This window comes from Leptosomus discolor, chromosome Z (genome assembly GCF_034619465.1).
Source record: "Leptosomus discolor isolate bLepDis1 chromosome Z, bLepDis1.hap2, whole genome shotgun sequence".
In the NCBI taxonomy this organism is placed as follows: Eukaryota; Metazoa; Chordata; class Aves; order Leptosomiformes; family Leptosomidae; genus Leptosomus; species Leptosomus discolor.
In genome coordinates, this window is record NC_141419.1 from 74,819,640 (window position 1) to 74,843,079 (window position 23,440).

The window sequence follows — 23,440 nt, forward strand, 5'->3', positions numbered from 1 at the left end:
CTCCTCTCTCCTTATTCCATAGTGGACCTAACTCGAAATTCAACCCTAAATGTATGGATGAATCTTTTAAAACTCAGTTTTCTGCGCTGAGAGGCTAATTTGCTCCAGCTGAGCTGAGTACTCACCTACTTCACTCTAGGGAGACACCTGTAATACATCTTTTGCACAGGAAAAATGTGCCAGCCACTTGCGAGCTACTGGCTGGGTCATACGCACCTTGTCAAAGCAATCGGTTTAATTTTATATAGATCCAAAATTACACAGCCCAGAGAAAAAAGAAAGCAATTTTTTTATTCACTTGACACATGCTGTCTTGATGAGAGTTCAATCTGTAACAGTAGTTAATAATTCACAAACAAAAAATACAGTTTTAAAAAATAATTTCTATTGCAGCAGATGATTAAGACATGGGGTACCAGATAACTGGTACAAAATACACGCTCCATGGAAATCATTGCATTTCTATTGCATATTTTTTGGAAAACTTTATCACTTTCATTGTACCTTAGTGGCAAGAATTATTACACAGAAGGTGTGTTTCCTTTCTCAGCCATCTTTTGAAATAACTGGATAGTAGCTCTTTATTTGAGGGCATTTTTTTTTTTTTTTGCTGACAGCGTTGCATCCAGCTAGGGCGGATGACCTAGCCATCTGACCACCTGCCCATAACATCATCACCAACCACAAACTCCATGTTGCCGGTAACAACTGCAGAATTCCCCTTGGTTTGCCTGACAGGAGGAGCTCCTCCTTTACTGTTGTGAGGTTACCTCTGTTACCAGGCGAACATCACAGAAATAACCCTGGCCACCCACAAGGGCACGGTTTTGGGGCACAGTTGTGCCTGACAGAACAATTGCCGCAGGTCTCCCCACAGCACCTGCCACATAGCCCAGCTGCTTTCCCCTTCTCCCCGGCACCACATTGCAGCAGTGCTCTTCCGTCATGCTATCTCTCCATGCATATAATTGTCCACGGGGAGACAGATGCCAAGGCAATCTCCGCACTGAAACAGGGCCTACCCCAGAAACCCTCTATCAGCACTAGGATGGATCTTTGGCTTTTATATGTTATGTATACCTATTATGTGTCTGTACAGTGGATGTATAACGCGTGCAAGCCAGCAGACGTGTAACTTTAGCAATCATTTGCAATCCCCATGCACTCTGGGGACTGTGCCGATGTGAGAATGTGCTGTCCCCAAAATTACAGGCTGCGTTTGGGGGGGCAGAGCCACGGCCTCTGGCCAGCTGCCCTCCCACCATCCTCCTCGGGCCGTCTCCCACCTCCGTTACCCACCCGTGCAGGGGAACGGCCTCGGAGCGCGGCTGCGCCACACGCCCGGCCCGGCCCGGCCTAACAACGGCGGAGCGCGGCCGCGCTGCGCTGCCGGCCCAGGCCGCAGGGGGCGGTCCAGGCCCGGCCCCTCTCGTCCGAGCGCAGGCGCCACCGTGAGCCCGCGGCGGAAGGCTGGCCGCCCGGGGACGGCGGCTCCATGCGCTGCCAGGTAGGTGTAGCCTGCTGGCGCCCCTGGGGAGCGGGCCCCGGCTGGAGGCGAGGCGGGTGCCGGGTGGGGCGGCGGGGCTCCCTCAGCCCCTGTCCTCGGCGGGCAGAGGTGCCGGGCGGGCGAGGCCTGGACCGCGGGAGCGGGACGCGGATCCGCCCCGACTTACACCCCCCCCCCCCCCCCCTCCGTCTCCCCACCCGCCCCCCGGCTCTCCTGACAGTCGGGGCAGGAAGAACGCGACAGAGCTTATCGGCATTAAAAAAAAGCCAGGGAAGGCTTTTCGTCATGCTTGCTTGGTTTCGGTTGTTTGGTATTTTCGGAGAAGTTGATGTGCAGTAGCGTTGTTTTTTTCAGTAGGCCCCGCTCCCCTGATCGGTGTTTGTTCCCCGAGCAGGTCTCGGTGCTCTATTTCGCCAGGAGCGCGGAGCTGGCGGGGCTGCGCTGCGAGGCCCTCTCGGTGCCGCGGCAGATCACCGCTCTGCAGCTCTGGGAGGAGATCGTCAAGGTTCACCCAAGGTATTCGGGAAAGTTACGGCTGAGGTGCACGAAGTTTAACGTGTTTGGGGTTTTTGTTTTGGTTGAGCTGGGACATGTATCAGTACTTTGATACCGTAAAACCAGTGTCGTGACCTTGTTCTTGTAACCTGCAGCAAGCATTTTGTGTTTGGGACGGTTGGAAGTACTGTAGCTTATGTATACACAAGGAAAGACTAGGTCCAGTGAATGTACCCACAAGTTGAGCCCGAGAGGCGCTTTAAGACGTGTGGCCCATTGTCCAGGAGGGCCATAGTGCGGTAACTCTGCTGCACGTGAAAACTGAGCTGTGTTATTAACCTGTGGAGAAGGTGAGATGTGTCAAGGAGAGATCAAGCACAGCTAGGGCAATAAATAAGAAATTCATGATAACATGAAGATGTTTTCGATCACTTATCTTTAACTGTAGTCTTAACCATTGGTCAGAGCTTATGGCACACTCAGGAAGGCAGATCAGGAAGGGAACTGAAGCCCTGCCTCAGGGTTCTAGCTACTTAGCCCTTACATAGGAAAGAGGCTTAGCCACTTTAAACCTCTGCTTTGAAAAAAACAGCCTGCTGTTGGTTGCACTTTACAGGGAGTCTGGTCCTGAGAGAGTGCTAGGTGTGTGCTGTAAGGATCCCTGCAGCACTGGTGCTCTTTGCAGGTGTCAGCAGAAATCCCCCCTCAGGTTAAGGCTGAGGGAAGGTGCTCACTCCTGTCAAGAGTGAGTCTGATGGACGAAGGTGCAACACCATTTTGGAGTGGCGAGTGAAAAAAAAAAAAAAAAAAAAAAAGTAAGGTATAACAGAGGTTGAGGTCCTCAGGATTTAGTGATGAATACACTGGAATTTCCATAACTTTGGACTTAGATGTCAAAGTCTTCCTTTAGGCACCACCCTTCTTTACAAGATCTACTCTCAAAGGCTGTGAAAAAAATTAACTATTTAGCAATAGCATCATTTCAAATGAGGAGCTCTAACCAAATGTTAGACGAGAGGCCTTTTCCTCACAGAGAATTGAGACAAAGCGTGTTTTGGGGGATGAGTGCGTGTTACTTTTCAGCCTATTAGTTGGTGTCAGAAGCAGCAGCAGCACCTTTGGTCGGTTTGCCACAGTTTGTCAGCTTTGTCCTTTCATGAACAATGACTTGGGGCAGTACATTTTGCATGTGTAGTTACTTCACAGCGGCCTTCTTAGAAAATGCTTCTGCTCCTAGTTTCTCTGGAAAAACTCAACATAATTGTGGGGCATTGACCACAGACTTCTATTCACATTGCTAATGGATATTCAAACTGCAGCTTGAACATACTTAACAATGCTCTTCTGTTCCACCCATTTTCCCCAATGAATTAACTTGCAAGTGACATTAATTAGAGCCCATCCTTCTAATGGGCACTTCAGTTTCATAGTTGCTCTCAGTTCCTCAGTGGCTTGCTTTACTTTAATATGATCCCTCCCTTCAGTCTGCCCTCGGTGCTACTGTGTTTTGCTCAGGCTGTGTCTTGCCTACTTTTGTCTATCTGGCTAGTAGGAAATGAGATGATTTTTACTTATCCCCTTTTGGCATGCTTACTTGTTTCTAGGGAATACAGCTTTTCACTGTCTGTGCCAGATTTTTATAGTCTCAAACAGTAACAGTTATCACACCTGCACCTTCTAAAGTAAAATGTTGGCATTCTGGTGTTGCCCTCATACTCAGTCTCTTATTGCACTTAGTCATGGAAGTGACTCCCAGCCTCATGGTATCCAGAGCTTTGGACTCTCACAACAACATCTCACAGATGTGAAATCAAAAAATAGGTAGAAGATCTGCCAGAAAATGCACTGTAATCTGCCATCCTAGTTCTGTTGCCACTCCTTATCAACAGCAAATTTCAGACCTGTAAGTACGAAAGAACTAAAGCCTCATAAACTATGAAGTTACACGACAAGAGCAATTCTTTGACCACTGAATGTTCTTGAGATCTCATGAGCAGCATCCTGGAATGCTTCTTGTTGTGTGAGAAAATTGCTCTGGTCCAACAAGACTGAATCAGGGGAACGCTTCCTTCCAATCCCAAATTGGATGGCTTTGTTAGAAGCTGCTGAAGTGGGTCTGGTATGTATTGATTTGTTCTGATGTAGGGCTATGACAAATCCAATTCCTGACTTCTGAAAATTATGCTGAGTTGATTTCTCCTTAGCCGCCACAGGAAAATCCAAGAGTAGGAGGTGGGTGTTTATTCTGTTTTTGAAAGTGTATTGGAAGCGAAGTTGCGTAAGTCTCAGTGATATTTACCTCAGCCTACCCTAGACTGTACACCAGTTTGTTCTTTAATGAAATCTCATGGTTAAATGCAAACATGCTATTTAGAAACCTGTTTCTGCTCCTGCCAATCCCCCTCAGGCTTGCTGTCATCCGGGATCAAGTAGTGTTTGCTGTTCGGCAAGAGTACGTCCTTCTTGGAGATCAGCTCCTGGTCCTGCAGCCTGGAGACGAGGTTGCCATCATCCCACCAATTAGTGGTGGCTGAATGTGCCCAGGCTCTGTTAGGTAGGTATCACTTCTTGCTTAGTTTCCTATGGAGTGTCATCCTGTGCTAAAATATTGTGTGGATTCTTTATAATGCTCCAATAACCTCTTTTTTGTTTAGGTCCAGAGATGTGATTGCAATTCTCTCTCTCCACGCCAGTGCTCTTTTGAGAGAGCATAACTTGCGTTTCCTGCTGGAAAGAACCATTGTACTGACCAGAAACTATAAGCTGGTGCAACAATAAATGGTTAACACATATGCAGTAAATGGAAGAAAGTTGCCAGTGGGGTCAGGCATTGTTTTGAATCTGGACTTTAGGTCCTGTTATTCTTTCATAGTTCTTTCTGGCTGCCAGTAGATACCCAGCTTGCTTAAATAAAATAATAATGAAAAACCTCTTGCCACTTTTTGACAGAAAAGATGATACAGAAAAAGAATTGACTGCTGCTTAAAATCCCCCTTTGTTTTGTTTTGTTTGTTTGTTGCTGTCAAAGGAACAGGTGTCTTTAGAATAGCTTCATTTCTTTGCATGCTTTCAAGTGCCAGTCTGTGTATTTACTGCAGTTTGTTCCATTGCTGCTGCTCAAAATACTTCTTTTCCTCCTCATTCTTAGATGAACTGATGACTGTTTTCTACTCAGAAAAGTTAGAAGTGTCTCTTGTGTCACTGAAACAGACTGATTGTATGAGGTCCTGAATGTCCTGGAGAGCATATTAAACTTCAGGATTAGAAGTCTTAGTCTGTGTTTATCAGAAATCTCTGTTTTAAACTATGTTTGATTTCAGGATAAGATCGGGAGGAGGGGCTGACAATCTTACCACGGATTTACTAGCACAGTGGTCCATGCTGGTTGGTATTACTGGGGCCTCAAACTAGTTCTGGTTTAGTCTTTCTGGACCAGACTTTCCTCCCAGGAAGGAATCTGATTGTGTTCAAAAACAGGTCATTGCATGATATTTGCAGTTAATATTCTCTTGGCAAGTCTGCTGAGAGGTGAATTTGCCATGGAGTCTGGCCTGTTCTGGTGAGGAAGTAGATGGTGCATGTTTTCTGCATAAATTGGGGCGTCAGCACTGGATGAAAAGCGGTTGGCCAATGCTAGTATCACCAAAACCAACAACAGCGTCTGTTTGTTTTCAGCTTTTCTGGTGAGCTATGGATGAAAGCGAAGATGTGCCGAAAGATCTTATCAAGCTCAAGTCTGAAAAGCTCTCTGTAGATGAAGTGTCAGAGCTGGTCATTTCACCGTACTGTGGGGCAGTGTCTCTCTTCATTGGTGAGTTTTAATATTTCTGAGCGCGATCTATGAGTGTGTTAATAGTCTAATAAACGGAACCTAGATTGTCCACCCCCCAAACTTGTGCTTCTCAAATAAATAAATTCCTGGACTGAAGCCAGGTTATTCTGAAAACATGTTCTGAATTATTTAGAAGAAGACCATGGCAGCTCTTAAACAGTTGCACTGGGACAAAGCGGTGAGAAGCTTCCACGCTGGTGAGGCTATCTTGGGGCTGAACAGAGCAGCAGCCCTGGAGTACAGAGCTCACCAATTCCCTTGGACACAGATTGTTAAAGGTGGCAAATGGGATGTTGTGGTTATGCAAACCACAGGTCCACGCCTGTGTGAAAGCTCCTACAACTCAGGTCTTGGTTGAAAGTAAAGTACTATTTTACCCGTGGGCTGGTGAGGGTCAAGGCTGATAGCTCTGTCCTGTTGCTTAATGTACATGGTACAGAACTTGAAAACCCTTTGTGCTTAAACCTTAGTGCTACTGGGCTCTTAAATACTGAGCACTTAAACATTGCGTGGGCAAATGCAGTAATAGCACCTCAGTAGTTATCACAGGAGATGTCCCAGCCTTGGGCATTACAGACTGCAGACTTTTATGATGTATAAATTAGATTCTTCTTGGTATATTAAAGATTTCTCTTTTTCAAAATAATCTCTTTATACAGCCATGATTAGGGGAGGTGATTTATATTTGCACAGTGCTGACTTTGACCATAGCAGGAGATCCTGGGTTTTACTCAGTATTTATAGATAATGCTGTAATGTAATAAATGTATATATTATAAATATTTATTTATTTACTCAGTGCTTTTGGTTGATAAACCATTTGTGTTTAGGTACTACAAGAAATAATTTTGAAGGGAAAAAAGTGATTAATTTAGAATATGAAGCATATACTTCAATGGCAGAGACTGAAATAAAGAAGATCTGCAGAGATGTTAGACAGAAATGGCCATCAGTCAAGCATATTGCAGTGCACCATAGACTTGGGTATGTAAGGCCAGACCCCATCCTTCTGCAAGTGGAATGTTAATTCTTGTCTGGTGCGTGGCTGTGCTTACATAGTTGCAGGACATAGAGGAGTCTTTATAAACTGTAATGCAGCGAAGGTGGCTGCAGGATCAAGCCCTCGCTATGAAGCTAAGTTTCAGAAATCATCTTGTCAAAAATGTATGTATTGGTAGTTTTTGCCCATGTCCACATTTAGCCTGCAGGATTCTTGGTGCTGGTGTGATGGTTTGAAAGCAGAGAGAAGAGATTGAGATTTCATTCCAGGAAGGGGGAGGGTATTGGTTTGTTTTGTCTTTTTTTAAAGATATGAAATTGGCGGCACTCTTTTCGTCTCTCTTCCATTGAGGTGCCACAGAATGTTCTTGTCAGATTTAAGTCAAATTATGCCATAGGGAACCTGAACGCTTAGACGATGGGGAGAGGAAAGGCATGGTAATTGCCCCCCATGCTTGCTAAAGAACCTCCTGTTGTTCCTTGAGTCTTGGATAAGCATTTTCTATTGGGTTCAAAGCATGGAATACCAGTGTCTGACATACTCTTGAGCTTTCAGTGTTCTTCAGATTTCTCACTGAAACTGGCTGGATTTGCAGAGTCTGTTGCAATTTTGCTTCCTTTTCTCTCAGCAGAAGGAACTTAGGAGGTGACTGCAAAGGGTAATACTAGCTCTGAGCGGTGGTTTCCTTCGATTTCCTCTATAGTCAACAGAGAGAGTGGTTCTCTTGAGGGCAGCTCAAAGCATTTAAGCTTAGATTTTTTCCTATGAACTGTTTGCCAGAGGAGGCTTACTATAGAGGGAGGATTGGGAGGCAGCTTCTGGGAATAGTACCCTTGTGAGGAATAAAGCAAAATCTTGTGCTACTTCTGTTAAGTTTGGAAAACAACACACCAAACAGGAAAAACTTTGTAATTTGAAATCAGAATTGGTCAAAAAAAAAATTTCATTGCAAAATCTGCATAGTTTGAGGCTCTTAATTTCTTCTTTCACAAATTATTTTGCAAACAGAGATGATTTCTTAGGTTTTCAGATAAGAACTGGCTGTTCCTAACTTGTTACTATTCATTATTAAGCCAGCTTCCAGTGAGTTTCCTATGCATTGTTGCAAGTTAGCAATTTTCCCCCCTTAATTCCATAGACTTTATTTAAAAAAAAGAAAGAATGGAAGAAAAAAGCTTATGTTTGGTGGGTTTATTTATTCTAAAGCATGGAATTCTCACATCTGGTACTGATTTTGGTTGTGGTTTTGTTTCTTTTTAAAAGTGTATAATCTTTTGGACATAGCTTGACACTTGCTCAGTATGAATGAGTCAGGAGAGCATGTGGCCAGAATACTGACGTGACATGGCCACAACTTTTGGGTGCTCTTGATGTTAAGCATTAGCTAAAGCTGCTGTTGTTCCTCTTCTCTCCCTAGTGTGGTTCCAGTAACTGAAGCAAGTGTAATTATTGCAGTCTCTGCTCCACACAGAGCAGAATCCCTTGAAGCTGTCATGTATTGCATCAACGCCTTAAAAGCATCCGTCCCAATATGGAAAAAGGTATGTTTGGGGACAGATTTGATTTTAGACCTGTGCCAATCTTAGACAGATGCGCTAAAGGCTGCAGCTGCTCTTAGGGGAAGCAGCTGAAGCATTATGGGCAGCAGTTGCTCCTAACAGGAAGCCAGTGTCTAGCACCAGTGAGTTTCTTCTAATGCAGCCAGGCCCATCTGTGGCAGGTAGGGCACCTGGAAGGCCCTCCCTTGCCTGTACCATCTCGCTCCTCTTCCTTTTAATGCCATTCTGGGGTCAAATTGAAGGAGCCCTGCGCTCTCCTGGGTGGCCAAACTCAGTTCTGCACAGGCTTGTGGAAGAGCTTTAAGTCAGCTTGGCTTTCAACAGCATTGCAGTTTGCACGTAAAAGTGGCATTTCTTGCCTTTCTGTTTTCCCCTCATCACCGTGGCCTTGAGAAAGGACAAAGCATTAAGCAACAGCGTGCAATGAAGGGAGGTGCAGACGTTCCAAAGCTGGTATGGGCACACAGCAACGTGTGGAGAGACCAGCCGGGGTCTAGAAAGAGCCTCGTTGCATAACCACAGTGTTACATGCAAGTAATGAGCATTACCTCTGCCTTCTGTCCCAGGCAGACTTTGGCATGTGGTAACAGTGACGTTCTTTGCGTTACTCCACTTTTCTGACACCTCTTTCAGGAGACTGGAGTTCTGTGGTCTCAAAAAGAATAATCGGGGGCTCAGAGCCCTACTGAATTTGCTGCTTGGGACTGGACTGCTGCTGGGTAGTCCAGTCTGTCCTGAAGATCTAATACATAGTGTATTTTGTATTGTTGTTGTTTTTGTTTTTTTAATACTGACATTTTGTATACAGTTAAATACTCTCCTAAAAATCATGGCACAGTAGGTTAACATGGCAAGATGTAAAAAGGGCAGTTTCAGACACGAGTGCTGTGTACTCTACATCTTTTACATAACTTCTTCTAGATCTCTTTCCTGAATTGACTTCAATATAGATGGGCCCTTGTAAATTTAATGGGGCTCAGCCCAGGGTTCAGCATCTGCCCACTTGTGAGTCAGTGTGGTGGTAAGGGTGCTGCTGTCTTTTCTGTTTGCCAGCCAAGGGCTGTGTAGTCCTGTTGTGATCGGTAAATAATAGCAGGATGGTTGTTGAGTTGTTTGGCCTGGTGTGTGGCTGTATGTAGCAGGCTCCCACAGTATTTCCCATTCTTTGTTTGTATTTGCAGGAGATTTATGAGGACGAATATTCTTGGAAAGAAAACAAGGAATGCTTTTGGGCAAATTCAGAAAAATAACTGTACTCTTTTAAAAATAAAGTGTTACTGTTCCTAATGAGCGTATTGGTTTAGCTTTGTGTTGTTTTTACAGAGAATCTATACGTTTTTAAGCAATTGTAACAGACATTTCAATCTGAATAATTTCATTAGGACTGAATGAAATGAATGAGTAATCACTAGGTTTTTTGAGTATTCTTTACTCTCCTTTGAATTCACATCTTTGTGCATTTTAACATGGAGTCAGTTTTTATAACAGTCTTCTCTGAAATTCTTGATTGCAAGCTGTTTAGTCCTCTGTGATAGATACTGCTTTAATTGCCTTTACATTGGTAGTCTGCATTCACTGTGTGCGTGGGAGGTCACAACAGGATGACTGGATTTTTTTAGAGCTTAAAGTCCTGAGTATTTTAGTTTTATGTGACTGTAGAATCAGTTTGCAAGCTTTATGCTATTTTGACATTCTTGTAACAGAAAAGCTACTTGAAGTAGATTAAACATTATGGTACAGACAGAGAAGAAAATATAAACTATACCCCAGAGTTACTAACTTGTTAGTAGAGGTTATGTTCCAGTAGCTGTGTAACACAGAATCGTTTTTACTGTGCAGCTGAAATTACAAGTCCATTACATGAAAAAAATATGGACAGACCTTGATTCAAAGTTAGATCTAATACTCTACCAGCAACAAACTTATATTAGCAACAAAACACAAACCTGTAACTACTTAATGATGTCTAGACATGATTAATTTTGAAGGAGCTTTTTTTTGTCTGTGTAATTGTGTGCTGCTGCAGGAAAAAAAAAAAAGCCAGCTATTATTACAAATAGACAATTATAAGTTTAATTAGTTTTAGTAGTTTGACTTTAGACATGTTAGGATTCAAAGTCATCAAAGCAGATTAGTTTTTCAAAGGAAAATGAGTCTGTTGAACTTTTTGCAGTTTATATATGCATTTAGATTCACATTTATGAATTCAGTACAGTTTTTCTCTTGTTACTGTTTTGAAACCTAGTTAAAAAAGACTGACCATAGTATCCCTGTGCTTCCACTGGAAACAATGGGCTGCTCATCTAAGTAAGATAATTTTATTTATGTTATTGTACTGTGCTGTGATAGTTTAGATGCTAAGAGTTCAAAGTCCCATTGGTATGGCATTTTTACTAATGGTGAGAGGCAGTTTTATCTAGTCATCGTTATCAATGTAGACAAGATAGATATAAAGGAAGGGAAATGAGGTAAAGTAAAATGATTTGCTTGGGTTGATGTATCATTACATCATGTGACACTTAAGCCTCAGCTGTATAATCCATTTAATTATGTCTGCAATAAAAATCTACAAACAGCTGCTAGCTGCATAAAATAAAGTGAGAAAAATAGGTGATGATCTTTTCTCCCCAGCGATCTCAAATCAGTTTTAATACTTAACGATGGTTACTGTATCTGGATCAAGTAACCCCCAGTGAAACATCTAACTTCAGGCAGAAGACTGTGCTTGTTAACTTACTGATGCACTTTCCTCAGCAGAAGTGAGCGAATCCTTCTGCTGCAGGACAGCAGCTGCTCCTTGCCTGCTTACACATATGCAGCCTCCAAATCATGTGGGCCCTGTTATCTAGGCAGAGCTTAGCATGTTCAAGGTTGAATTTTCCTTTGCTTTGGAGGTTGGAGAGAAGCCCTCTACTATTTGAATGTCATTTTTACCAGGAGTTGCACAGAATCTTGAGTACAAATTACTTCCTTTGTCAAATAATTCTTTTTGTTTTTAGAAAAGAAATACACAAACTTTCCCATTTTTGGTGTTCATTTTTCCATGTTCATGTTTGCTGTTCCGTGCGACTAATTAGTGTATTAATTTCACAAAAATAAAGAGGTAGCTTGCCCTGTAGTGGATGGTTTATGAATGAAGTAAAACTTGTGCAGTGCTTGCATACTGGTGCTGTGCTCTGATACAGAAAAGTAGTGGTGTTTACAACAGTTAAACAGTGCTGGGGTCCCTGCAATCAGGGCAATTCCTGTGTTGCACTGGTGCCTCTCTAGTGCTGCAGTCTCCTGGGACATTTCTGCAGGGTGACCTTAACTGCACCTTCCCCATCAGCAATGCATCTGGGAAGGAGGGTGCAGAAAAGAAGAGAAAGAATAATTGTGTACTTCCCCACAGTGACCAGGAACAATGAATGGAAGAGATGTTGTACTGAGTCACAGCTGAGTGTTACAATGTGTGTACACTGCCATGGTCAAAACAATGAAATGTCATTTTGTGTCCCTAGCTGTGCGTGAGGCAAGTACTGCTTTGTTCTGGAACAATGATGTATCAGTCTTGTGTAACATTGGGTTCCTCAGCTGGCATCTAAAAGCGAAATGGAAATGCCCCTAGGAGGGATGATGTGCATAATTAGAGGTAAAATGTATCTCACTGAAATTTAAGTCCGTACTCTGAGCTTGGTGCACAGGCTTCCTTTGTTGGGCTACCCTCTCTGCTAGGGCAGTATTATCGTAAGAGGACCAATTGCTGTGTTCTGAGACAGCTGCCTAAGGCTATGTCTGGAGTGACCCAGAAGTGCTTCCAAATTTCCAGGCCAGGGGATGAATCCCAGCTGTGTCTGACTTTGTGTCAGAGAACGATGTGGCTGCACATGTCCTGGTTTCTACACATGCAGGACTAGGCTGCCTGGATGAGGGCTGCCTCGTGTTCTGGTGAGGTCCGTGAGTGGCATGATAGGCAGCTGCAGATCAATATACAATGCAGTCCTAGTTTGTGGGATAAGTCCAGCTATTTCTCTGCCCTGGCTATAGGGGAAGGTAATTTCACCTGTCCATGGCTTTTCCAGCTGTCACAGCATGCTGCAGAGGTGGTGGCTCCAAGTACAGACAGATGTTCTGGGAACAGGCGCAACAGACTAGAGGGTCATTGTGTGATTCCTGTAGAGATCTGCCAGATGAGGGGTGTTTGTGGAAGGGAAGAGCATGTCTTCAGAGCAAGAATTTGTCCTTCAGAAAAGATGTCTTAGTCTTGGCTAGCAACATTTGTATACACTGATCCATCCCTTTGCCTGGCAAAACATCCATATACCAGCGTTGCTTAATTCTAAGAGTTTCCTTTCCTGATTTCGATATTTCGTTCTGCTCTGTTCTCAAGAGAAGCTCAGCCTGATGCGTACTATGAAAATACTAACTGATGAGTTGGCATGAAATGAACGGGGAGGGGGGCGGGACTGTGTTATACGGAGCCTACCCAGGAGATGGCAGCCGAGAGACAGCTGTGCGGGAGAAGCGGCTCCCAGCCTGCCCAGGTGCTGGTTGTGCGGGGAAATACAGGCTCTCTTTTCGGTTGTCACTCAGGAACGTGCTACTGTCACACTCAGGAATGAACCCATTAGGTTGCTCAACTTTAAAATAGATTTTTGGCTTTTCTCTCAGCTCACTTTTCCCATTGCTGTTCAAGGAATTTGTAGTTCAGTTGCTTCATCAAAAACATAAAAGGAAAAACTGCTAAAACTAGTTATTAACAAAGTGAAATTGTATGTGAAAGCACACACTGCTACCCCTTGCCTCCCCAAAAGCTCTGAAAACTGAATCTTGAGCTCTTCCAGTAAGTGTCCTGTAGAGGTACTTGAAGAAAGAGAGCTAAGAATAGGCTGATAACTATAAATCAGCAGTTTCTTTGAGTACTTTAGGCATGTTCTTCAAAAGCAAACCAACCATACACTGTGATCTTACCAAGAGTTACAAAAATTAGCATCTTGATTTATCTTTATAGCAGTGCTGTTCTTAAAGTTCCATTTCAACTATTTTAAGAGAAAGAGGCAAACACATTTTAAAAACTGCTAGCACACCAAAGCCTGTGATTGCATATGAGTAACTGATCATAAATGAGGACAGAAAAGTTAACTTAAAGATAGGTCTCAACTGTTCTAAGGCTGTGAAAATTATGTACAATTTATTGCCTTTAAAGGCAATAAAAAGTTGAGGCAATAAGCTATAGATTTTGAGATACATTTTCATGCCTTTGTTTTATTTAGTATTTAATTTGCAAGCTTTTGTTTTACCTCAGTTTTGGATATACAGGGTAATACACACAAGTCAGTATATAAGGAATCTGGCTTTCAGTTCTGTGGAACGCTGAGACTTGGTGAAAGATGGGAGTTTTGTGCCCTAAGATTAGGATCATCTGGTTCTGTGTTAAGGAAGTGTTGAAGTTGGTAGCCTGAATGTTTGTGTACTAGTGTTAAAAATACAGAGGAGTTGAAAGTGGGGGAAAAAAGGAAGCACAAAGTGGCTAGTTTTCAGGTGGTAGTTGCTGCCATGACTCTTCCTGTTGTCCTACTATTCACATTTAAGTGCCTCCCTCTCTTACTTTCCCACTGTGCTCCTGCTGAGATGTTATGTTCAGCTTTTCCAGTGTATGGTGGGTAGCAGCTAGAGCTGGTGTCAGGACGTGCCACTGCTGACCAATTCTGTACGTAGTATAAAGTGCAGGGCATGAGAGTGGCAGAATACGATGTAATTTTGGATGCCAACGATAATAACCTCATGTTTAGAGGAAGGCTTGAACATGCTAAGGTTTTAACACCAACTCTTCAACCAGAGCTATTCAAATGTAGGTATTTTGCACTAATGTGAACTGACTTACACTGCAATATGGCTTACTGATAGTGTTATAACTATAACCTACAAGACTTCAAGTGCAGCTTCTTTGTGGATCTAGCAGTCATCCCCTTAGGGTTTTTACTGTGTGCTATTGGAACAAAGGCATATTTGGCCCCATTTTTTGTAGTGCTTTTGCTGTAGCATTTCTTCTTTTTAGGGTGCTGTTTAAAAATAAATGAGTCCATGTTCAGCAGTATTCTTGTTTTTATTGTAGTAACGCTGTTAGGCCCTCAGGTAGGCATAACAGTGATAAAAGTCCCTGCTCCCATAGAGCTTACACACTAGCTTTCAGAAGTCAGTTTGATTAGAAACTTCTACATCCCCAATCTATACATAGGCTCATATGAAACTACCTCTGATTTTGGACTTGATTCTAGTACTTCAAGAAGTCAGCAGCTAGAGTTCAAGACCAGAATCAGATATAACTTGAGTTTGCTGAAAGTATTCCTGACTTTTCTTGCTGCAGACACAAATAGGAGCACATGCTGAAGCTCAGCATTTCAGAGTATTATTTCACCTGTAATGTGCTGTTTTAAGTAGGTAAAACAAAAAAGAAAACCAACCCCTTGTGCATAATACAAAATATACATAATATTTCCAGCATTATTTGCAGCTGTGCCAACTTAAAAGTGCAATAGACTCACTCATTACAAAAACTGAATTAGCCATTTAAGTATTAATAGTAAAAAAAAAAATAAACTAGTAACTTGAAGTGGTTAGGATACAAAAACCTTACCCATTGCTATGCCTTCCCTTTATTTTGGGAAAAAAGTATTATGTGGAGGCTGGGGGGAAAATCCTGTTGTCAGGCACAAAATAAAACCCAGTGAAGACTAGTGAATTGAATCACTGCTACCTGACTGATAAACAGTTAAATCCCCAAAGAAATTGGCCATCAGGTATTGACCTGTACCTCCCACTGAATGTGGAGGAAGGAAATTTGGCTGAATGCCTAAATTTCCCTTGCAAGCAGCACCAGAAATGAAAGATGCTATGATCTGCTGCATTGTGAAATTCCCCCTCTGGCCTGGAGTGCATGACCCTGGTTATGTAGGAGCTTCCCACACATATGGGTGTAGGGTTTTGTTTTCTTCCTTACAAGTTTATACAAGAATTTAGACAGATAAATTTTTATCTTTACTTTCAGAGTGTTTGCCCTCAGGGTTTATAATTACAAGTCAGGAGCTTATTCTTTAGCTTTATGCAATTACTACTTTTTTTTTTTTTTTTTTTTTTAAACTTTTTAAATAATTGTTTTGGTCACAAACTCAGCTGATGGCAACAATCTTGTTTGACAATCAAGATCGGAATCTGATTGTTTTTCGGAATGTTAAAAAAACCCCACCCCAAAACATAACATTTCATAGATACAAAATAAGGCCAAAACACACATAAAACTACACCGAGCACAATTCAGCTGTCACTGCAAATGAAGCTATTACTTGCCAAAGAGGTGGTTGGCTCCTGACCGATTACCGATTAAAAAAGACTGAGTAAAACTTTCAAACGTGCTCAAGCCTAGTTTTTGAAGAGTCCCTCAGAAATTAGTCTGAAAGGTGCCTAAGCATAATTACAATCTAGATTTGGGGGAAAGAAAACGTGACTTCGGTTTCTGAATCTGGCACATTTAAATGTTTTACTCTTCAAGTAAGTCACCTTGAGTTGGAAACAAATCTCCCTTGCACGGCAGTGTACATAAAAAAAACACATACATCTTCCCCCCCAGTCGATTATAAGCATAATTGCCAGCCATGAGAGAGAAAGGCAGCCAAAAGGCCAGTTCCCCGACTGTTACCAGTCTTATAGCATGGGCCTTTTAAAGACTGAACTTTCATTAAAACCAGGCAGCATAATGGTATGTGATAAACTTGAGGTGTGTAGCCAACACAAAGTCACCCAAGTGTTGTGCTCAGAGCTCCCTCCAGAGCACTACAGTACTTTACTGTATAAAACATAAGTTAACTTCATCAAGACATGAACATGTGTGACCAAATAAAATGTGACAGGTAAGGAAGTCATACTGAACTTTGGTCTCCTGGAGGGCACTAAGATGCTAAAGAAACAAGTGCAGTAAATTTACAGAGCTTAGATCTTCACTATCCTGGGTCCTAATGTGCATACTTCCTCAGTCATCATCCCCTTTAGTTCCACTTTGTACTCCTAGCAGTATCTTTCAGTACATAATTAAAAGCAAGATCTTGACTGTCTTCCCTATCTACATCAAAAGTCATATCAGAGGAACTGTGAGTGTAAAGCCCAGTGTAACAGTAGTGGTAGTGCTGCTCAAGATGAAATCTGAAAACCAAACATAACATTGCAGAGAACATGCTGTAGGTGATTATGAAATTCCTATTTTCTTCGCAGAGAGAAAGTATGCAGAAGGCAGTTATATATACCGTTTGTCAATATTGACACAAACCATTGTACTTCGGTAATTTAGTTGTGATCTTAGTGCAAGGAATATGGTGAACTTTTGGAACAGTTTGCCCATCCAGTTGTCCTGTAGCACCCAGATAGGCATCTTCATACGCTGTTCCCACTTTATAGATTAGTTAAGACAAAGGTTTGCTGGTACAAATTATTTCTCTAAAACAATAAGGATGGAGCTAGTCAATGAAAAAAAAAAAAAAAGTTTTCTTCTCCCAGTCTGGAAGCAGTATTCACCACACATTCATCATCAACTTAATAGAAAATGTCCTTTCCACATATGGTACTTGTCAACTGAATTATGAACTGATGCTGTTCCACAATGATCTGAAATAAATTGCTGTATTTCACTCTGCAGTGGGTCAGGAGAAGGGTTGCTGGCACAATATGTTACTGTAAACTCCGGACCTGCCAGTTCTAAGGGCTAAGTTTGTTTGAAAGCCAAACATTTACAAGAAAAGGCACTATAAATCATTTTTGAAAAAAAACAAACTGTCCTGCAGTTACTCTTAGAGTAGAATCTGTAAAATATTTTCACCTATAACAAGACACTTCCATTAAAAATGTTTAAATGTTACTAAGCTTTAAGGCACTCCAGCTGAAGAACCGACTGGATCACAACTACTGTTGGTGGCTCAGGTCTCCTCTCTTTATCCACATAACTCATCACCTTCAGTCTTTGTCCTTTGTGAGTTCTGTAATTTCATCGACATCTTCTATATCCTGTGTCATTTTCTCATACTGTCTCTTGAAGAAGCCAAGCTGTGAGAAGTATTAGAATACCACCACATCACAGTGAGTCATTGATAGTTACATTTCTCAGCTAAGCTAAAGAGTGCAATGGTAGAAATGCACACACATATAGTGTTTGATTTGTAGACAATTCCTGACTAAAATTGAGCTGGGCCTCAAACTCCTGCCTGGTGCAACTAAATGCCAAAACAGCAGTGCTGAGTAGTCGGTTGTCTCCATGCCAAGACACAGGCATCTCCATGCTGCCTTGGTGTGCCAAGGAGCCCTTCAAGCACCAATGCCCTGGCACACAGAAAAACTTTTCTCTCCCCTTAATCTACGTATCTTTTGTAAGTGACTTTTTGCCCTCACCCTTCTCTGTTCTCTTTTTGTCTGTTCAGTGTATATCCTCTTTCTCCTTGCTTCTAATCCCCAGCCTTGCCCACTGGGAGTATCATGGGAGTTCAGAGCCCAGCTGGGGAGTTATGGAAGGAGGCAAGCAGTGTCAAAAGGAAAAAAGTACATGCCACAGCCCCTGTTTTGAACCACTGGAAACTCATTTATCATTTTCATGTTGCCAGCTTCTATGGGAACCCATTTCAGAATTTTGATTTTTAAAGCCATTCTAAATGCTCCCATTAAGGGCACAATGCCAATGCAGTATTATTCATACCACCAAACTGCATGTGTGGTTTTGTTCAGCACCAGAGAAGAGAGATTCCAAAGAAAATAGCCCAAATGTATTTATCCCTTTCTGCTTTTCTTTTTAAGAATATAAACACCTACTTACTTTCCACAAAACGGCAACCAATACTAACAGCAAGAGGAGTCCAGCCAATATACTGCCAATCACAACACCAACTGGTATCTCAGCTTCCTCATCTGGCTTCATTATTGTAACTGGGATCTGAAAGCAGAGGGATTGTGCATTGGGGGTTAATGTTAACTGCATATAAAGTAGGATTTGTAAACCAAATACTTCACTAATCAAGAATAGCTTGACTGCCCACATTCCAGGATCAACAACTGCAACATACCAGGTAATTACAGCCCTTTCACTGGTGTCCACAGGTACCTGGTTGCACCACCATGCCACATGGCAGTGCCAGTTAAGGATTAGGGGCCCTCATCCCTCTTGGACTACAGGCAGAGAAGCAATCTCTTCCTGCCAGCTTTCTGCCTCTTCAGCAACAGGAGGTCTTTCAGAGTTGTTCCCATAGTACATAGACACACCATCAGTAGGTAAACCAGACATGCTTACGTGCAGGTGGGGAACAGCCTGGTGTAGAGCCCCATCTGCTCAAAACAGACTTCTGCTGCATCAGCTGGAGAAGAAGTACTTCAAACTGAGTTTTGTCAGAGCCTGTTATCTATGGTGGGCAGCTGTAGGAGGCGATACTAATTGTGGAGGCCAGACACCATCATGCAATTACTGCGTCTGCTGAAATTTCCCCCTTGCTGCTGGATAGGTACCTCTGTCTCCTTTGCCTGCTGTTCCTTACCTTCTGGGAGACCATTGACATCTTGTTGGATCTTCTCATGTTAACCTGTGTTCTCCTGACTCGACTGCATGAATTTGCTGTAAGATGTGTGGGCCAAACAGGGGTGTTTCTAGCACACCCACGCTTTCTGAACTACAAACAATACTAGAGGGCTCCCAGAACAGCATACAGTGTCTGGAAGTTAGTTTTCGGGTGATGTCCTATCTAGTTGGATTGGGTGTGACCAACTATATAGTTACGTATAACATGGTTGCTCAGGGAGACATTGCTGTAATATTTATGAACTGTCAAAACTTTGGATTTAATCTTGGAAGGACATGCATTTAGCATGAAGGTTTTTTCCTTCCTGAAACATGGTAGAAGAAGTCACGTCAGTTTACTTTCTCAGGGTTGCTTGCTCAGTGCATTTGTCTGGTGTAATTTAATCTTAAGCTTTCTGGGAAACTTGCACTGGCCTGACATTTCAGTGATTTAAGTAATTTCTGCTGGAAGGCTCCGATGTTGTGCAAGGTGTGGCTATGTATATTCATTTCACTGAGGCAGGATGGCTTTGTGTATTTTCTAACCAAATGGCCATAATGATGATTATAGCAGGTTAACGTTCTGTCCTCCAGCTGGCAGTCCTTTCAGACTTGGAAAAAATCTGAAAGCTTTTACGCAAAGATAGCTAAGCAGCTTCCCCACGTAGCATCACAAGGCAGTATTAATTCATTTGGCTACACAACGACCCAGCTCATCCAAACTAAAGACCCAATCTCATATGTATGAGCAGTTTGCCTGGTAATGCTTTCTCCATTAAATTAGCAGTGAAGTGGCACTGTTGGAGAAGTAAATTGATGCTTAGGAACAAATACCTTTCCTGAAGTCAAACTGTGGTTAGTAAGACACCACATCTAGTGTTATATCTACAATATAGTTCTTTGGCTTCCAGTGGAGAAGGATAGCCTCTTGTAGGGCCTAATTCACCCTACTTATTTTCAGGATCATCTTTAAGATGAGATTAATTGCATCTCAGAAATACCTATTCTTTCTACAGATTAGGGTTTATAGAAGGGCTAACTTGGATGTGGATGACTAACGTAGATATTAAGTTGGATGAATCCTACCACCCTCGTCTCAAATAATAGCATAAGTAGGGAAATAGATTGTTTCTGCACTGCCCTATTCCTAAGGAAGTGTGAAGGGCAAAGCTGGTTATCACTGCTGGCCTGCCAAGAAGTCTGTGCAGTGCTGAAAGCCGACTCCATCACTAAGTGTCAAAGCAAACTCTGCCTTAGAGAGAGTGTAACTGCACCAGCTGGCACATTTTCCAAGACTTCTCAGGGCAAGAGGTTATTGAGTAAGGATCAGGCTGTAAGCCGCACCAAACCCCACCATTCTTAGGATTGCTGTGGATAACATTCAGGGTCTGTTCAGCCACTGGCTTAGAGCTGCAGTTTCAATGGCTGGCTGAGGAATTACCTTTTATTTGTCAACTGACTTAATCAGCAATCATTTGAATAGTTAAATCCTGTTCTCCTGAAATCACCAACAGAACTTCTGGTCACGTAAATTTGGCAGTATCATGCTCCAACTGTGGAAAAATACCTAGTAATCTATTGTTTATGAGCTACCTAAAAAGCCTGTGCAATTAATTGGAATATTTGCACTGTGTATTAATGAGCTTCATCTACTAGCAGAAATAATACTGTGCCACAAAGCTGAGGCATTCAGCACACTTTAAAAATAGGCATGTAAGTTTTCTGCAAAAACATGGTATTATTTCCAGAACTACACATTTATTCCCTTTGCTTCTTCAGGCACTGGAGGTTTCCCTGAATACAAATGGGTCTTTTTAGAAGTTCTTTGCAAGAAGTGGAGTGATCCATGAGAAAACAACAGCCAAAAATAGTACTGAATTATGGTCTTATTCCCACATTCAGATAGATCAATCAATAACCAACTTTGTACATATTTAACTGAATTTTCCATTGCCTGCGAATGGGCTTATCCTACACATTCTCACAGATATTTGACTCCCTTACTAACTTGGCATTTTTGTCTTGAATGGCTTTGGTTATTTTTATGGATAAAACAGGCTGATAAATCCTGTAAAAATAAATCTAAACTTAATATTGCACATGGAAGAGTGTTTCTCCCTAGACAGGCCAAGAGAACAAGGTATCTTTTCTATTACAACAGCACCACAGCGCTTATGTATTCTTCAAGTGTTGTTTACGTTTGTATGTAGCAGATGGAAACCTTCAGAGAAGGATTCTACACTAATAAAGTGGTGGTTTGGAGACTTTTCTTGAGATAGCTGTATCCACATTGTCTATGACAGCCATTCCAAATGCAATAAATACTCCAAATTCTTTTACAAATGAAATGAAGTATATTTGCTGGAGATCTGTGTGAAACGTCTGTCTACAAACATCAAACCAAATATACTTACAGAAGTAAGACTATAAATCAGATTTGTGAAAATGTTTCCCAGTGCTCATTTATCTACAGCGATTCATTCTGTTGCAGAAAGAAGTCCAAATTTTGATCTTTTCATGAACAGGAAGCTAAATGAATTTCAGACATTTCTAACTGAGTTTTTCTGTCTACAATCTATTTAAGATCTACAGATTTTTACTAAGTCTGGTTTATATAGTAGTTGGCTGAAATAAAAACATTTTAGTAACTTAAGAGATGTTGTGTATAGCCAAAAGGATACATTAGTTCAACATAATCAACTGTCATCAGAGTTTGTAATTTGCTATGTACTCCTAAAGGACACTGAAAATTAAATATCACTTTAATAGAGTAGAAGGTAGAGAAGTTGAAAAAAATACATTTATCTGTCACTTACAGTTAGGGTATTCTCTCCAATTATAAATAACTCAGGGTTATGTGTATCGATTTTTGCCTCTACAGAGAGCTGTAATGTCTGGAAAGTTAACTGAAAGAGAAGATTAAAAAAAAAAGCTGTAAAGGTCAATTACAGGGCAAATTGATCAGAATGTAGACATCCTGAAATAATTCTCTTTGAAATTAAGAGCTTCAGAACCAGAGAAAAAAAATCACATTATTAAGAAAATTAAAATGATCTTTTATTTGTCCCAAGCTGAAACAAATAATGTATCAGTAATCCAGACTTAATTTTGCTGTTCTTACTTACTACCAATGAAACTGGAGGACTGGCTTTTTTCCTTTAATGTATGGTTCAAGTAAAACAGAAGGAGTTGATTATATATCCATTTTTATAGTTATTTTGTAGCTGTCACTGCTGTTAGCAGGGAAGAGATGGGGAGAAAATAACAGTGAGAAAGGGAGAAACAGCTCAGCAACAAAAGACGGATGGGGATGTATCTCTGGCCTTTGAAAGAAATGGAAACTGGATGTTCTTACCTTTTCTTCCCCCCCCCACCTCTATCCAATGCTTCTGTTTTTCCAGATTTATTTTTCCCTATCACTATCTGTTCCTATCCACTGCTCAAACTGTGACACCACTCCCTCAGCTTAAACAAAAAAGATGACAAAAATCTTAAGCCAACTCCTGTTTGAAAAAGGACCTTGTGCCAGATCCTACTTCCCTCTGTGCATGTCGAGAGGAGAGCAGCACGGCTGTGCAGACACTGCAAGCTCACCATTGCTCGTCTCCCTGTGCCACAGGCACAGAGACCCCCATTTCCTACAGCAACACTGGGAACGGCCTCAGGTTTGTGGGAGCATGGGAGCACTCACCAGCTGTATGAAATGCTATGCCTGCTCTGTCATTTTGCCTCCTCAGCAGTTTATCTGCAGCAGGGCCAGGTACGGTGGGCTTGACTCAGGAACCTGAGTGACTGTGGGTCCGCAGCAGCCCACGCACACCAAATTGACCGTCCCTGCAGCATATAGTTACTGCATATCTGCACTGTGGCCATCTGCCCAAGAGGTCTGTCCTGCGCTCCTAAATGTTTAGAAACCTGCCTAAGCACTATTCAAAGCACCTCCTTAATTCCTAAACGCATATTTCTTTACTTTGCTTAGCAGGTCCCAGCAAGCCTGCTGTTGCCTTCTTGGACAATGACTGATTGCCACTAAGTAAAAAGGCTGATTATGTACATTACTGAGCGCTTGCAAGATTATTTGCACTGAACATTGACAATCAGTTAGAAAATAACAAAATGCAAGATAAGAGGAAAACTGTGATATGCGATCTTTCCTTCCCATTGTCCAGTAGTAAACAAATGATTTCCACTCACTTTCTTGTGAGTGTAGCAACCTTTTGTTCAGGTCTCCACCTTCTGTGTACCTGACAGCGCTAACAAGTGGTCTTGACCCAGCTGGTTTGAAAAATACAAACTTTAAAGCCAGACAGATGCTTTCCTTCACATACTTGCATACGTTTATTACATTATCACCCTGACCTTTTCCTTTTAAGAGCTGAATGCTAAAGCTGCAAACAGTCCTGCTGTTAAATATCAATACCTGCCATAAGACTTGCCAGACAAACCAAGATGATTGCATCATGTTCCTTATGCTCTAGGCAAACCC

General features: G+C 42.0%; 3 protein-coding genes across 3 annotated transcripts in view; 2 read left to right on the forward strand and 1 right to left on the reverse strand.

Moving 5' to 3' along the window:
• Window positions 1–1,485: 1,485 nt before the first annotated feature.
• On the forward strand, window positions 1,486–5,130 carry MOCS2 (molybdenum cofactor synthesis 2). The gene is made up of 4 exons (XM_086480511.1): window positions 1,486–1,507; window positions 1,902–2,023; window positions 4,410–4,556; window positions 4,657–5,130. The coding sequence occupies exons 1-3, from the start codon at window positions 1,496–1,498 to the stop codon at window positions 4,534–4,536; spliced, it is 261 nt and encodes an 86-aa protein (XP_086336637.1). The 5' UTR covers window positions 1,486–1,495; the 3' UTR covers window positions 4,537–4,556; window positions 4,657–5,130.
• Window positions 5,122–9,680, forward strand: LOC104346078 (molybdopterin synthase catalytic subunit). The gene is made up of 4 exons (XM_086480510.1): window positions 5,122–5,813; window positions 6,665–6,818; window positions 8,252–8,375; window positions 9,575–9,680. The coding sequence occupies exons 1-4, from the start codon at window positions 5,693–5,695 to the stop codon at window positions 9,641–9,643; spliced, it is 468 nt and encodes a 155-aa protein (XP_086336636.1). The 5' UTR covers window positions 5,122–5,692; the 3' UTR covers window positions 9,644–9,680.
• Window positions 9,681–17,035: 7,355 nt separating this feature from the next.
• The window catches only part of ITGA2 (integrin subunit alpha 2), a 50,452-nt gene continuing 44,047 nt past the window's right edge, over window positions 17,036–23,440 (reverse strand). The window contains exons 27-29 of the mRNA XM_009950732.2: window positions 21,771–21,860; window positions 18,223–18,339; window positions 17,036–17,462 (exon numbers count right to left, since the gene is read on the reverse strand). Coding sequence (XP_009949034.2) covers window positions 17,373–17,462; window positions 18,223–18,339; window positions 21,771–21,860 — 297 coding nt within the window. The 3' untranslated portion in view covers window positions 17,036–17,372. The remainder of the gene's footprint in view (window positions 17,463–18,222; window positions 18,340–21,770; window positions 21,861–23,440) is intronic.